This window comes from Sprattus sprattus (assembly GCF_963457725.1).
Source record: "Sprattus sprattus genome assembly, chromosome: 20".
Taxonomy (NCBI): Eukaryota; Metazoa; Chordata; class Actinopteri; order Clupeiformes; family Clupeidae; genus Sprattus; species Sprattus sprattus.
In genome coordinates this window covers 9980897-9994710 of record NC_137918.1, presented here as the reverse complement: position 1 = coordinate 9994710, position 13814 = coordinate 9980897, and the positions used below count along the sequence as shown (strand labels likewise).

Genomic DNA, 13814 nt, shown 5'->3' with positions numbered 1-13814 from the left:
AGAAAATGTCAGAGATTGAGGCCCAATGGTAATTGCCACTGGACAGGCCTTACAATGACGGACACTAGCCTAATGCCTGTGTTTGTGATTACAGAGGTTGGTTAGAGAAGACCTGGCTACCATGGGTGTTCCTCTTTGGCTGATTCTGTGTAAGATTCTTCTCTTTTCTCTCCCTGATTAACATTGTTCTCACTCAGAACCGAAAGTACACAATTTTGAGTGTTCACTTCCCCCAACAGCCAAATAGCATAGCATATATAGTTTCCACCGATCAAGGGTTGTGTTGTGGATGAAGGGGAAATTAGTGACTAAGTGATTCAAATGTTAAGGTGGCTCAAAAACAGTTAAGTGAATGTTCTAGAATGGCCCAGTCAGAGCCTTAAAATCCAAATGAATCTGTGAATTTTCTAGAATGGCTGAGTCAATATAGATAATATAGAAAGATAATATCATTTCCTGAAGGAGAGTAGCGTGTGGCAAAACCTTATGGCTTTGCTCACTCATGTTAAATCTACTGGTAAAACCAAAATTCAACACGCATTTGTCAATTTTTCACTCAATTAGAAGTGCTAGCACCAACTGTCTCATACTTCCATACTCACAATCCTGTATGTGTGCTCATCTAAATCCCACATTAGTTCTACATACTCTTCAAGATGCGTCACTTCAACAGAGTGATCCTTGTCATAACTACACTGTGCTGGACAATACCTGGAGGGCGAACACCAACCTGGATAGGTCAGTGAAAAGGTGCGACAATAATGTCCAGTGGCAGGGTTGGTACCGCATGTTCCACCAGGGGGCCAGCGTTCTCATTTCCGAGACATGTGTACCTACGCAACGGTGTAGCACGGACGCAACCCTGTGGCTGAATGGTCCGCACCCTCGCCCAAACGATGGCATCGTGACCAGAGAGGTGTGCGGACACTGGGGTGCCAACTGCTGCCTATTCAAATTACCATCCATCCAAGTGAAAGCGTGTCCAGGAAACTACACTGTTTACGAACTCCTTAAACCTGGATCCTGCTATCTGGCATATTGTACAGGTAAAAAAAAAAATTCTGATATAGTTACTGTGTTTGTGTCCATTTTACATTCACCGTTGTTTCTCCAGAGAAAAGATTTTCATCTCTTATATCTATTTATTATCTAAAACATATCTCCATACGCCACGCAGATGTTACAACTGCCACAATTCCTGCTGCTGTAACTTCCCCTGCTCCAACCACTCCAAGTGAGTGATTTTCAAACCAGGAACAATTCCTTTGTTTTAGTCTGTGGCCAGTTCGTCAGATCACATTGCTGTATATTGTTTGATTTTCCTTTATACTTTCATACATGTTTTTTTCAAAAATGTATTAAGTAACTTAACCTTTGAATTAAAGACAGAAAGGTTCTGAAGGTTTTTGTGTGTCACCGGATCATTTCCGTAGAGCCCAGGACACATTTCCAGCAGAGGTTGAGGCTGACGATGGCCCTTCAGAGGGAGCTCTCCCACGCTGAGATGGCCCAGTTCACTTCACAGGTCCTTAATCCTCAACACACACTTTTTTTTACCACATATAACCCATCAAGGGGCCAAAACTGTTACAAACTAAGTACCTCACGACAAACTTTTCCAACTTAGTACCTCAAGTCAGACATTACCAACTTAGTAGCCCAGCAAGGAACCAGCACCGATGTTACAAACTAAGCACTGTATAGAGGGCAATATAGAACACTAGCAGCACTCTGCAGTCTTTTATATGTGTCTACATAAGAATGTCACTGTGGCCTATACAGCAATTTTCCATTGTTAACAAAAGTCAACAATAGTCTCTTTAAAGGTTTCATTGATAATCTTTCACTACAACCAGAAAGGAGGTAGTTTTCCTTTTGGTATTATGAGGTCAGGCTGAAGTGCAAAGCAAATTTGCCAGAATGGTATTAATGGTATAAGTATTACCAGCAGTTTATAGCATGTTTGTAATCTATTACTTTACTTATAAACATGACTCCACGCTTCATACCGATGTCCAAAGATGTACTTTTTTTTAGTGTCAGGAACACCGTGAAAACTAGACAGATAGACAAACAATCAACAAACAAACATAAAAAACGAAGTTTACACATAGCATCATAAACAAATAAACAGTACATATTCCTTTTAAAACATAGTGCAACTACGTAAAATGCATTACCGTGTTCGCCTGACACCAGCAGTAGATTCTATGGGAACTTAATTAGTGTGTGTTCAGTCCAGGCGCGTCGCACCCGTGGGGGATGTGGGTGTTTTAACACCCACACTTTTCCCGGTGAGAGGGTTCAACACCCACACTTTTTCTGCAGTTTTTCCACAGTTTTGCACACTCTCAAGTGTCACACATTGAGCGTGAGAGTCACTTATTTTGGTCTTTAATCACGCACTCCCGCCACACATCGTATTTCTCACGCTGAAAAACAAACTCAGGAATCAAGCACGTCTCCCCGAATCCGGTGCCACTTATCAGCCAATCCAAAAAAACAAATGGGCTAAACAATAGCCAATCAGAAAAAGCGTATCTGTTGTATCTGGGTAAGATTTTAACCAGCAACCAATGAAAATAAAGCATCCTGGCATTGCGCGCGACTGATCTTCAAATGTCGTTCACCTGAGGAAACCACTGGAGCTCTGAGCATCTGTCTTCTACAAGGAGTAAGTCGTCTCCTGTTTTAATGTTACGACAAATTCACAATGGTTTGATACAAGCAATGACAACTTGACTGCAGTTGGATAATTTTCCAAGATAATTAGCATCAGTTTGTAATGAGTGTTTGTAGCCAACACAGTTTTAGGCGACAGCCTGCCTTTTCAGTAGCCTATAGCTTTGACTCCGAACTTCGTTAATAGGCTATAATAAATTCGATTAGGCCTATTCAAAATATATATAGCCTATAATTCGAACGAATATTAGGCAGACCTTAATATTCAATTATTATTATTTTGAAAATGTGTTTGCTTGAGCATTACATTCAGATTCCGAGGCTTCTTCACGCCTGGTGAAGTTGTGAATCGCGAACTCATTAGGCATACTAGCATGTTATAAATATCCTGGCCATGGATGCATTAATCATAGCATCTGTCTTTCAATGATGTCAGTATCACTCATTTAAATGGGATGCTTTTTATATCTTGTATGTTATACATGTTGTACACCTCTGTCATTGTATCCGTCGTTTCTATTGTTAACAAGAATGGGAGCATTCAGAGAATGTAAACCTCCGCCTTGTGAACTTGACCTTTGACCTTGACATCTGAAAATCTAATCAATTATTGCCATTATATTAACCAATCTCCCCACAAAGTTTGATGGAAATCGGTCCATGCGTTTCTGCGTAATCCTGCTGACAAACAAACAGACAAACAAACAAACATACAGGGGCGAAAACACAACCTCCTTGGCGGAGGTAATAAACAAATCACATCCATCCCCCTCACTTTTGAAAAGCTTGCTACGCCCCTGGTTCAGTCTATAAAGTCCGATTTGCCCTTGCACTTCGAGGTTTATAAACCAGGTAGGGGTCCCCTGACAAGCAGCTGAGCAGCTTAAGCAGCTGACCCATCAGAGTCAGCTACATTCATGTATAACCTTGTAACATCGTTATTATAATACCTTATAAGGGATTAATGTAATGTGATTTGACTGTCTGACTGGTTACTGCAGGTCAGGGAGAAGCTGATCCAGATGGGCTACCCGAGTGACATCACAGTCAAGATGGTGTGATGCTTATTCACCGGGGAAGGAGGAAGAAGGACCACTGATGGAGGGCCAACAGAATGCCTGTTCCAATAAACTGCCCATAACCACCATTGTCCATTATTGTCCATTTAAGCAATAAGGTTCGAGAGGCAGTACGGTATCGTCAATAATGTACTTGTTCGAGGGAGTTGTTAGGCCCGACGCGCAGCGGAGGGCCGGCAAACCCTCGAATAAGTACATTATTGACGATACCGTACTGACTCGAGTACCTTATTGCTTTTATAACACGGTTGCCAGCGACTTTATAAATATTAAGTACAATTAAAGTAAACAGTAAGCTGCCTTTCAGCACAAAAAAAGTTGTAGACACCAAACGTTGTGTATCGCATTTCAGTAGCCAAGAGAAAATAGTCCCCCTTTGTGTGGCTGTTGCTATGCACCGTAGAATATAGCACACCCCGGAACCCCGGAACCAACTCTCAGAATGGTGGATAATTCTTGTTTTTTTCTCCTGAAAGGCAGCTTACTGTTTACTTTAATTGTGCTGCGCGTCGGGCCTAACAACTCCCTCGAACAAGTACATTATTGACGATACCGTACTGCCTCTCGAACCTTATTGCTTAATTAACGCATACTAACATTCTAACAAGGATGCCTACTTATTCCAAATCTTCAGCATGCAAATGCACATGTGTGGGGAAATCAATGTCTGTATAAAAACTACCTGTTGATATAAGGGAATAGAATGATTTCATATGCATTTGGAAACATGTCCATATAAACCCATATTCAATCAATCAATCAATTAGTTTATTTGATCAAGAGGGACAGTGTACATTCATGAACATAAAAATGTAAATGCACCCAGTTATAGCCAAAAGGCTATAGTTTCCATTAGCAGTCCAGCCAGAGTGAAAAAGCAACCTTAAAAAAAAGCATTAACGTATATCAAACATAACACTGACAATATATCAATGTATCAAGTCTGCTGTTTGCTTTGCTGTTTGCTGTTGCTAATCCTACTTTTTGGTGATCAGGTATTTGAGGTGTCATTCAGTTAAAACTGAATAAAATAATATTGAACCCTTCAAAGTGGATATTTAATGTCTAATGTGGTTCTTGTGCTAGTAAAAGTACACAATGCTGTTGACCATATTATTACTGAAGGTGAGGTCATAATAATACTAATACCATTATCCATCCACCATCTTGTTTTTTTTTGGGGTATTTATGTCTGACAAAAAAAGACAAAAATCAGTACCCATACCAGAAAAAAGATGCACACAGTAACAAATGTGAGGGTGAGGGTACATTAGCATGCAGTGTTCTACTTTGATCTATAATTTGTGGACCCCGAGTTTGGTTATTCCAGAGAAAAATGTGTGTTGAGATGGACTGTCTAATAAGTGCATGGTGAATCCCCCTCACAACACATCCACACAGTTCAAGCTGAATCCTCATGCTGAATCTTCCTCCTCACAGTTAAGTAGGCTTTTGGGTTGGTGTATATGTGTGTGTGTTTTGTGTCATGAGCATGTAAAGGCCATGGTGAGGACCATCTTTGTTTGTGATGTGGACCAGCCCGGCATCAACATCCACTCATGAGGCGATGATATGAGCATGGAAGGTAGGTCTCCGAGCAATGTCCTTCACTGCTCTCTGGACCAAGATCTCCATTCCAATACCATTGAGTCCCTGCTTGGTTTTGCAAGGTTGCTTGGATATCATCCGTTCCGCTGGCCTTTTCCAGTGTTAAGATCTTGCTCAAGCTCCTGCTGTGAGAGTCGTGCATCCTGATATGTGCCGTCACCTCCTCGACCAAAAGGGGAATAATTGGCCTTCCACTAACCACTGTTCTCAGATCAGATTGCCGAGAACAAAAAGGCGCTTCACAACTGCATGGTCAGGCATCACTGACAATGACTTGGCACGCCTTGCCAGACAGGAGTCGCCATCCACCAGTTTCCCTGACCTGAGCATAAAGGAGAGAAACAAATATTCCACGCCATTCTTAGAGACTGTTCTGAACATATACAACCCCTGCAGCCATGTACTGGAGTGTTATTTGATCTTCTTTTCATATCATCACATTTTAATTTTGAAGTATTTTTGAACTTGACATTATGTCTCTCAAATGCCTCCCTCTAAACAGAAAAGACTTATTTAGGAATTTGTATCCACTGTTCAACAACAACATACAACAACAATAACAAAGCCACCTTTGTGACCATTTTACTGGAGTTTTCAAGCAGGCACCTTCCTTCATGTTTAAAATGAGGCCCACGTCACCTCCAGAATGCTTCCCAGTGGTGTCTGGCATCCCAGAGCCACCCCTACATACTCATGATTGGTTAAAACGTGCCACTACCACAGTCAACAAGAGATACACCTTGGCTTCAGTTTTTGGACTGGCTTCAGAAAAGTATCATCAGGAATCTGCTGATTCACCCACAGTAGTAAACACCCCTTTGGTGATTATGGCCAAACAACACGATTTTCACTTTATCTGTTCTCAGCACTCAGATCAGATCAGTCATTCTGGAAACATGGGACAGAAAATGTAAACTATATGCTATGATAAAATATACTGGATGAACGTATTTAAGGTATAAACATCTGCAGAGATATGTTTTGGTACCTTTTAGCTTTTTTTGTTAACCTGTCAGACACAAAAAACACATTTCAAACACATAGGGCCTACTCTTGTTGTTAGAAGACTTGCATTGTTTTCGTATGACCTATAATTCCTCAGGAAAAATGAAGTATCATACAAACAAATAATCTAAATGTTAATCTGACAAAGGTGATGCAGGGAGTCACATTTCGTTTAGTTTCAACATTTACCACACAAGATATTAGCTCATGAGGTGCTATTTCTTTTGTTGCTTTGCCCATTATCCACTAGGTGACGCCACTCTACAAATGGATTGTTAGGTTAACGCCTCCTGGACGCGAGTTTGCCATGACAATTTAAGAAAGTGCCAAACTGTTTATGAGCAATTGCCCAAAAAATGATTTGACCCTCACCCACTTCACGCGGCGCTAGCACCAAGTGCAACACAACCTTACATACCACGTTTTATTGTTGGCTGATAAGTAAAATCGTCGAAAGCCTTAAAAGAAACACAGTCAACTCCGTATGACAGCCTGCCAGTGTGCAGCAGCGGTCATAATAAAAGGCAACAGTGCGTAGCATGTTCAGTTTTCAATCTCCATTTCCTTTTGATTGTCTGTGATCACTTAAGGAAACATTCTCAGGTGCTCAAATCTCTGCATACAAATGTAACCCCTATACTGGGTCTGGGTGTTGGTGAACCGTGGTAACAACTGTTGTCATACAATGGTTTATATCCGACTCAGAAGAGATAAACAGTATACTCAAAATGCCTTTACGTCTTCATTCAGGCCGTTAAGTAGGATGGCCTAACTGTCATATGATCCACAAACCCACAATGGGTGCAGCTAATAAAGTATGCATATGAAACCAGTAGGGTCACAAAACCTGCAGTATTCAAATACTCGAATGCATTAACCATGTTATTGCCATTGTTAATGTAGATATAGTTGGTCTACTCAAGGTTGGAGCATGGTTTTCACAAACATTGACATCAATACCAAGCTGACTTTCTTTTTTTGGGGGGGGGGGGGGGTTGTGCAATAGTCTGCTTCTTACATGATTTGAGTATTCTGTATATTCTTACTATGGACATAACCTTTATTTCAAACCAAAATGATTTCATATGAATTTCTTACCTCAACAGCTGGTGGACTGTTCTTGTGTTTTGACATGGCAGTTCAATTGGTCCAGATCGTGTCCAGTAGAAGGGGAGGCCCAGTCACCCTACTTCCCAGAATGTACACTCTTGCAACAGCTGAAGCTTTACAGCTTGATTGAATCCTTCACAATTGTTCATAGCTTGGGACAACCACAGGGTCAATGATGTTATTCCAAGGAGCCACCAAAAGGCTAGGGCGGTAGCTGTAACCACAGTTACCTGGAGAACGCTGATGAAACATTTGGGTTTTTGAAGCACCAAGTACGATAGTCCCCCACCCCCCCACCTGACGTTGCTGTTTGTATCCATTTTTGTATCCCAGTCAGGAAGGCCATTCCAGTATATAGTCTGTTGTTTAAACCTACTAACTCTGAAATCTGTTCTTCTCGCAGCAGTGTTAGTGGCTTCACCATCACTGACAAACACTGACACACAATATTTAGTTGAGATTAGTTTTAATAGAAAGGCACATGTACAGCCAGACTGCGTGAGATTGGTTGGCAAAAGAAGAGTTATAAGCACAAACTATATCCTAGTAGAATAATTACAGTCTCTACACATCGTTTCTCAGATGAATTCAAGTAAAGTCTTTTCTGCTGAGGGCTGGCTTCTGAGGAGGGTGTCCACGTCCATAGTACACAGGCTAAACCATGCCTTGTGCATCAAAACACCACATCGAAATTCAAAGCGTGAGTGTATGTTTTATGAATGGGCCCGTAAGTTACTTTTGCTCGTCCTATTCCTGCTTCAAACACTCAAACGACTGTAACACCTCCTGTACCTAAGCTAATCACCGTCAATCCCTTTTTTCATGACAGGGCTACACACTCACAGGGCCTTCGATCACAACCAAATCATCTGTCAGGGTTCAGTCTTTAAAGAGCAGACAGATTGAGTCTAGGGATGTTGGAGATGTGTTTCCATGACAACCCCCCCAAGATATTCACAGACACAATCAACCACACATAGAAACCTTGGGGGGGGGGGGGGGGGAGCTGCAAGCAGCAATACACAGGGTCCAAGCAGTTTAGCTGAAGTTGCACCAGTTGGTAGAATTTAGAACAGCTCAAGGCCTTCAAGCTGTTTTACTTTACAATTTGTCAAAGCACGCACGCGCACGCACACGCACACACACACGCACGCACACACACACACACACACAAAAAATCACAAAAGTCACTGCATATGTCATTTCATATTGAATGCGTATTCTTTAAGCTACAACTTTTCAGGGGATTTATGATGGGGAAAATGTTAATTTTTGGCAAAAATGTACGTTACTACTGACAAAATCTACCAGTAACAAGTTTCATGAAAACTCAACATCACGTTCACAGTATAGAGCTATATTTATTTAATGACTGACTCCCTCAAAAAGCAATAGCCTTTTGCAGATGAAGAGTTTGACCTTTGACCTATCATATAAGCTTTCACTTTAACTGTTCATTAGCATAGGCTAAAGATAACAGCCGAATTTGATGTGGCTTGTCAGACACTTTCAAGACGTTCACAATAGCTAAATCACCCAATGTGAAATTGGATTTCTTTTGTTGTCATGTAGCAATTACATCAGTTACTGTCACTCAATTACTGTCACACAGTAATCAATTGGATTGGCTTTGATTATGAGCCAAGTCAACACCCACTCACAAAACCATGGATGGAAACAGATCCTGATATAGGATTTACGGACCACAGTGAACATCGCAAAAATGCAGTGGATGTGGTCCGGCTCCATCAGCCTACCCAGGATATGATTGAAAACAAAGTATGGATTTAAAGTCACTGCATATGCCTGATACGATGCACTGTGTAGGCTTTTACATGCTAGAATGGCTGTATGCCTTATGTTTCTGCTGACACTGAAAAAGCATTCAAATATATTTAACTTCTAATTCTCTGGCAGCTCCACTGCTTGGACCCCAGACAAATCCATGTCAAGTAAAAAGGTCCTCACACACTATTATTAAAATAATTCAAATCAGGAGTTAGCTTACAGGGACAATGACTCACCCCAGCCCTCAGTTGTCTGCACACATAACTACTATTACTCACATGCACACACACATACATTTTAAATAAAAACATCCAGATGGAATCGCTGCCCCCCCACCCCCTCCCAACTGGCAAAAACTGCACCTTCCTGCCACACACATCTCAATCACACCAGGATTAAAGCCATGGTTAAAGCTTGGGACATAATCACACTCCAGCCACACACGTACTCAAGCACACGCACATGGATGTGACCGGTAGACCTAGCTGCAGCAATACCGAGCTCTTGGCTTCCTTCTGTCTTGCTCTCCTTTTCTTCTCACTCATACAGAGGTATCTGTGTTTCAGTGGTACTTCTCTCCTGTCCTTTCTTATCCTCTCCTCCTCCTCCATCCCTCCTGCCCCACCACCCATTCTCATTTCTGGATCTGGAAGATGAAAAGACGCAGGTTGATGTTCTTGGCAGCCAGTAGCTTGTTGCACTCCACCGAGTCGTTAATGGGTAGGGGGGCGTATTCAGTCTCATTGGCATCATTGGAGAAGACGTGGTACTGGATGACTGGCTGGATCTTCACGTCGTCATAGGGCCCCTTCAGCAGGAGGAAGTGGCACTCCAGTGTAGTGTTGACCTTACTCTTCAGGAGGAGCTGGAAGGAGAGTGTACGCTTACAGGACAGGTTGGGGTTACGCTCCGAATCATTGACCCGTGCCTTCAGTACCCATGTCTGATTGAGCACAGTGAATCGTGGCGTCTCATAGTATAGACGTGTGATGAAATCATCCGTGCGATATGGCCGGAACTGCACCTCTGGAACCAAACAGCAGATATAACAAGGTCCGGGTCAACATGTGTTTTTTTTGAGACGTTGGGTTTTGTCTCAGTAAGTTAGCGTGCAGCTTACAGTGTGAAGCATTAACGCCATGGTTGTAGCACATGTTAACAGTGCATGTGAGTGTCTGTACCTGTGAAGCCAATCTTCTCAAAGCAGAGCAGATTGAAGATGGAACTGTACAGTGTGAGCTCCCTGCGATGCTGGCCGTCCATGTCACTCAGGATGCCCATCAACTCTTGCCCACTCTTGCTGGGATGGCAACACTCAACCTCGTGGGCTGGGAGCTCATGGAACGGCCCCTGCCAAGGGCAGCCGATCCTGACATACTTACACCGTGTCACTCTACAAAACAACACACACACCAGACACCGACCAATGTTACATATGACTTTTGACTTTAGATGTGTGTGTCTGCAAAGCTCAAGTCACACACACCACACACCAGCCCATGTTACATATGACTTTTGACTTTAGATGTGTGTGTCTGCAAGCTCGGGGAACAACTGGCAGTACTCTGAATAAGAGAGGCCCGACCTGATCATGTTCAATCACACAGAATTAGCTAAACAAACTCAGAAAAATCAGCAGATGTACAACTGTGAATAGCAGATCACATTTTAAATAAATACCCCCTTTCTAGATAACAAAAACAGATTTCCTATAACATGAGGTCTATGCATGATCTACAAACCTTAGTCCTAACTTAGCTTACTTAGGCCTACAGGTGAGTGCTCGTTCCAAAAACGACAACACACATTTACCAATTTGTGAAACATTTGTCTTGCATTATTACTTCAGGAACAGTTGGTTTGCAAATAATATTAAATGTATAGGTTTACTACACTCGTTTTTTCTATTGATAATGTCCTAAACCAAATAATGGAGAACAGACTTGATATGTGAAATTGTGTTTATGTTATCTCATCTCATCACGTGCACTGTAATTTTGTTCTCCTACACTATATATTGAGTTTGCTATGCAAAAATACAATTCTACTGGCAAATTGTATATACAACAAATGCTAGACATAAAGACATGAGGGGTGTGGCTCTTCATAAAAACATATTCCAAAAAACTCTGTAGTTGTAAAGGTTTCCTGAAAACCCATGGAAGACAATGTCTATGTAAAATAGTGGATAGACAGAAATAGGGGTTATCGAATATGTGGTTGCTGTTATATGTTCATGATATACTGTATGATTTCAACTTGTTTTGTCTTCATATACACAGACATATGAGTTCCGTTTCTGAACAATTGTGCGTGTTTGTGTGCATTCTGGGGTGTAAAGACCTGTCTTGGCACTCCTCATTTTGGTGGCGCTCAAGGCTGGAGCGGGGAAACTGCTTTAGGCAGTAGGTGCAGTCTGTGGGCAGCTCGCTGACTGCCTTCTCTACCGCCAGGTTTCGGCAGCACAGGCTCTTGCTGATCTCACAGCGGCAGTTAGGGCAGGTAGCCTGCTCCTCTTTCAGACGTGCGTCGGCAAGCAGGTGGATAAAACAGCCTGCACACATCAAATGCCCATTCGTACACTGCACACATGCATGCATACACACACACACACACACACACACACACACACACACACACACACACACACACACACACACACACATTTAATGGGTTGAGCAACACTAGTTAACGAACAAACTACCTCAGCAAACACAAAGCAGATATTTGGATACTGTGATGGGATTAAATCCACAGTGATTCGTTCAGTGCTAGTGTTTTTGCCACAATGATTCACTACATTTGCTTATAAGAATTTAAATTTCTTGACTGAACTATTTTGTGAAAAACAAGAAATCAAATGCCAGCGTTGAATAAAGTTTATTTTCGAAGACCTTTAAAAATGTCCGGAGAGAACATATTACCAACATATTACCAACTGTACCAGTACAGTTGTTACTCTTTATCACAATCCCTGCCAACCAGAAAGTCCATACCTTCTAACCCCCAAAACATGTTAACCCTCATTAACCCTCTCTGCTACCTCTAATTATACGTAACCTTTCTAACCTCTCGCGTCCTAGGTCATAGTAATTAGCTAAACATGTCCAGACAAGTAGCGTATCTGGTCTGACTGCTTGCGACATAGCCACATTTTCTGCAAGCGTGCGAATTTAGGTTATGGGACTAGATGACGTTTCATCGCATAGCAGATTAGCTAGCGTGATTTAGCGTTCCCAAGCAACTTGACAAAGTTTGTTTTACCTGATTGACCGACGACTTTGGCAGGTCTAGGCATACAGTACAACACAGCACTGAGTACAGCCGCTCCTCCAGCTTTCCAGATTCGCCTTCCTGTAGTATTCGAACGCGTTTCTTCGGTGGTGCGTCTGGGTCAGGTTCGGTACTGGAGGCCTCTCTTCGCAGCCCTGGCTCCTCCTGAATCCCCGGCAGTCCAGCGCCCCCTGGCCCGGCCTCTAGGCCTCCTCCCATGGCCCCGACTACGTGTCCCCCTCCTGAGGAACCTGAGGCGGCCGCTACCCCCATATCCCCACGGTCCTCTAACGAAGCCATTGGCGGATCTTACTTTTCCCAAGTGTGTCTTCCGGAGTGCTAGGTTAGGATAAACTACAGCCGCAGATAAAGTTAACCGTGATGTCCACTGCAAAATTAGCTGTTATCTGTAATATAAGCAGATAGCGAACTAACTAACTAGCTTGCTAGTTAGCTAATGGTAACGCAAGAAGCTAGCTAGCCAACAGACCAGAGGTCAGACCTGGCGTAATTTACAGATCCGTTCAATAATATTAAAGCAACGGTGCACTGTTATTAACATCAGTGGAACGCGCTTGTACAGAACGGGGATGAGTCACTATGTAAACTTTGACAAACAGCTTAATTGCATCAGTATGCTGTTAACATTTACGTTATCCCAAAACTTAAGAGCTAACGTTACTACGTTTGGTCCTACACGGCTAACGTTAGTGGCAAAACACTCTAATAACACTAGCGCCAGCTAGCTAACATTACGGTCCCCTTAGCTAACGTTAGCTAGCTAGCTGCCAGAACAAAACAAACAACTGACGGATCAGCTTGATTCTGTCAACACCGTACCCTCACCGTGACAGCACAGAATCTGCAGCTCAACAACTCGTCGACTCTGTTTTACGACTCGCTTTAGTCTCCCGAACCTTACCGACACTTTATGACGTCTAGCGTGCCTGTCTCAATACCCTTCTGCGATGTTTGCACAGAAGCGTTTCGTTTCTCACTACCATATATTTTCTAGTCTGCCTTACAGCCTTCCTTCTTCCCCCTCCCCCTCAACTATTCCGACCTCTTTTGCATCCAATCCCAAACATCGTTACTAGCCAGTCGTGTGCCCGACCGAATCACAGGTCGCATTGCTGGTAATGTTGACGGTGTTTTTACTTGTCCTTGTGATGCCGGATATTCTCTGATTTGTTCCTGTGCTGGTCCCATCCTATGGGTTCTCGATTTAACTGCACTTATGAGGAGGTTTTTGTGTCACTCTCAATAGGC

The 13814-nt window shown here is 42.6% G+C and overlaps 1 protein-coding gene across 3 annotated transcripts; it reads right to left on the bottom strand.

Moving 5' to 3' along the window:
• Positions 1–4380: 4380 nt before the first annotated feature.
• zftraf1 (zinc finger TRAF-type containing 1) lies at positions 4381–13552 on the bottom strand. 3 transcript variants are annotated; one of them, XM_080858684.1, is made up of 6 exons: positions 13392–13552; positions 12537–12899; positions 11616–11854; positions 10454–10665; positions 7473–10298; positions 4381–5691 (listed from the first exon to the last, which is right to left on the bottom strand). In XM_080858684.1, the coding sequence occupies exons 2-5, from the start codon at positions 12843–12845 to the stop codon at positions 9907–9909; spliced, it is 1152 nt and encodes a 383-aa protein (XP_080714810.1). In that variant the 5' UTR covers positions 12846–12899; positions 13392–13552; the 3' UTR covers positions 4381–5691; positions 7473–9906. The 3 variants fall into 3 exon arrangements, with proteins under 3 accessions (XP_080714810.1, XP_080714809.1, XP_080714811.1); XM_080858683.1 differs by having other exon boundaries at positions 12537–13552; XM_080858685.1 differs by lacking the exon at positions 12537–12899 and having other exon boundaries at positions 13468–13493.
• Positions 13553–13814: the final 262 nt, after the last annotated feature.

Coding starts and splice junctions, on each gene's coding strand:
- zftraf1 (XM_080858683.1), bottom strand. CDS start 12,845: ATGGCTTCGTTAGAGGACCGTGGGGATATGGGGGTAGCGGCCGCCTCA. Junction 11,855..12,536: donor CAAAGTCGTCGGTCAATCAG/GTAAAACAAACT, acceptor GCATGTGTGCAG/TGTACGAATGGGCATTTGAT. Junction 10,666..11,615: donor AATGAGGAGTGCCAAGACAG/GTCTTTACACCC, acceptor GTTGTTTTGTAG/AGTGACACGGTGTAAGTATG.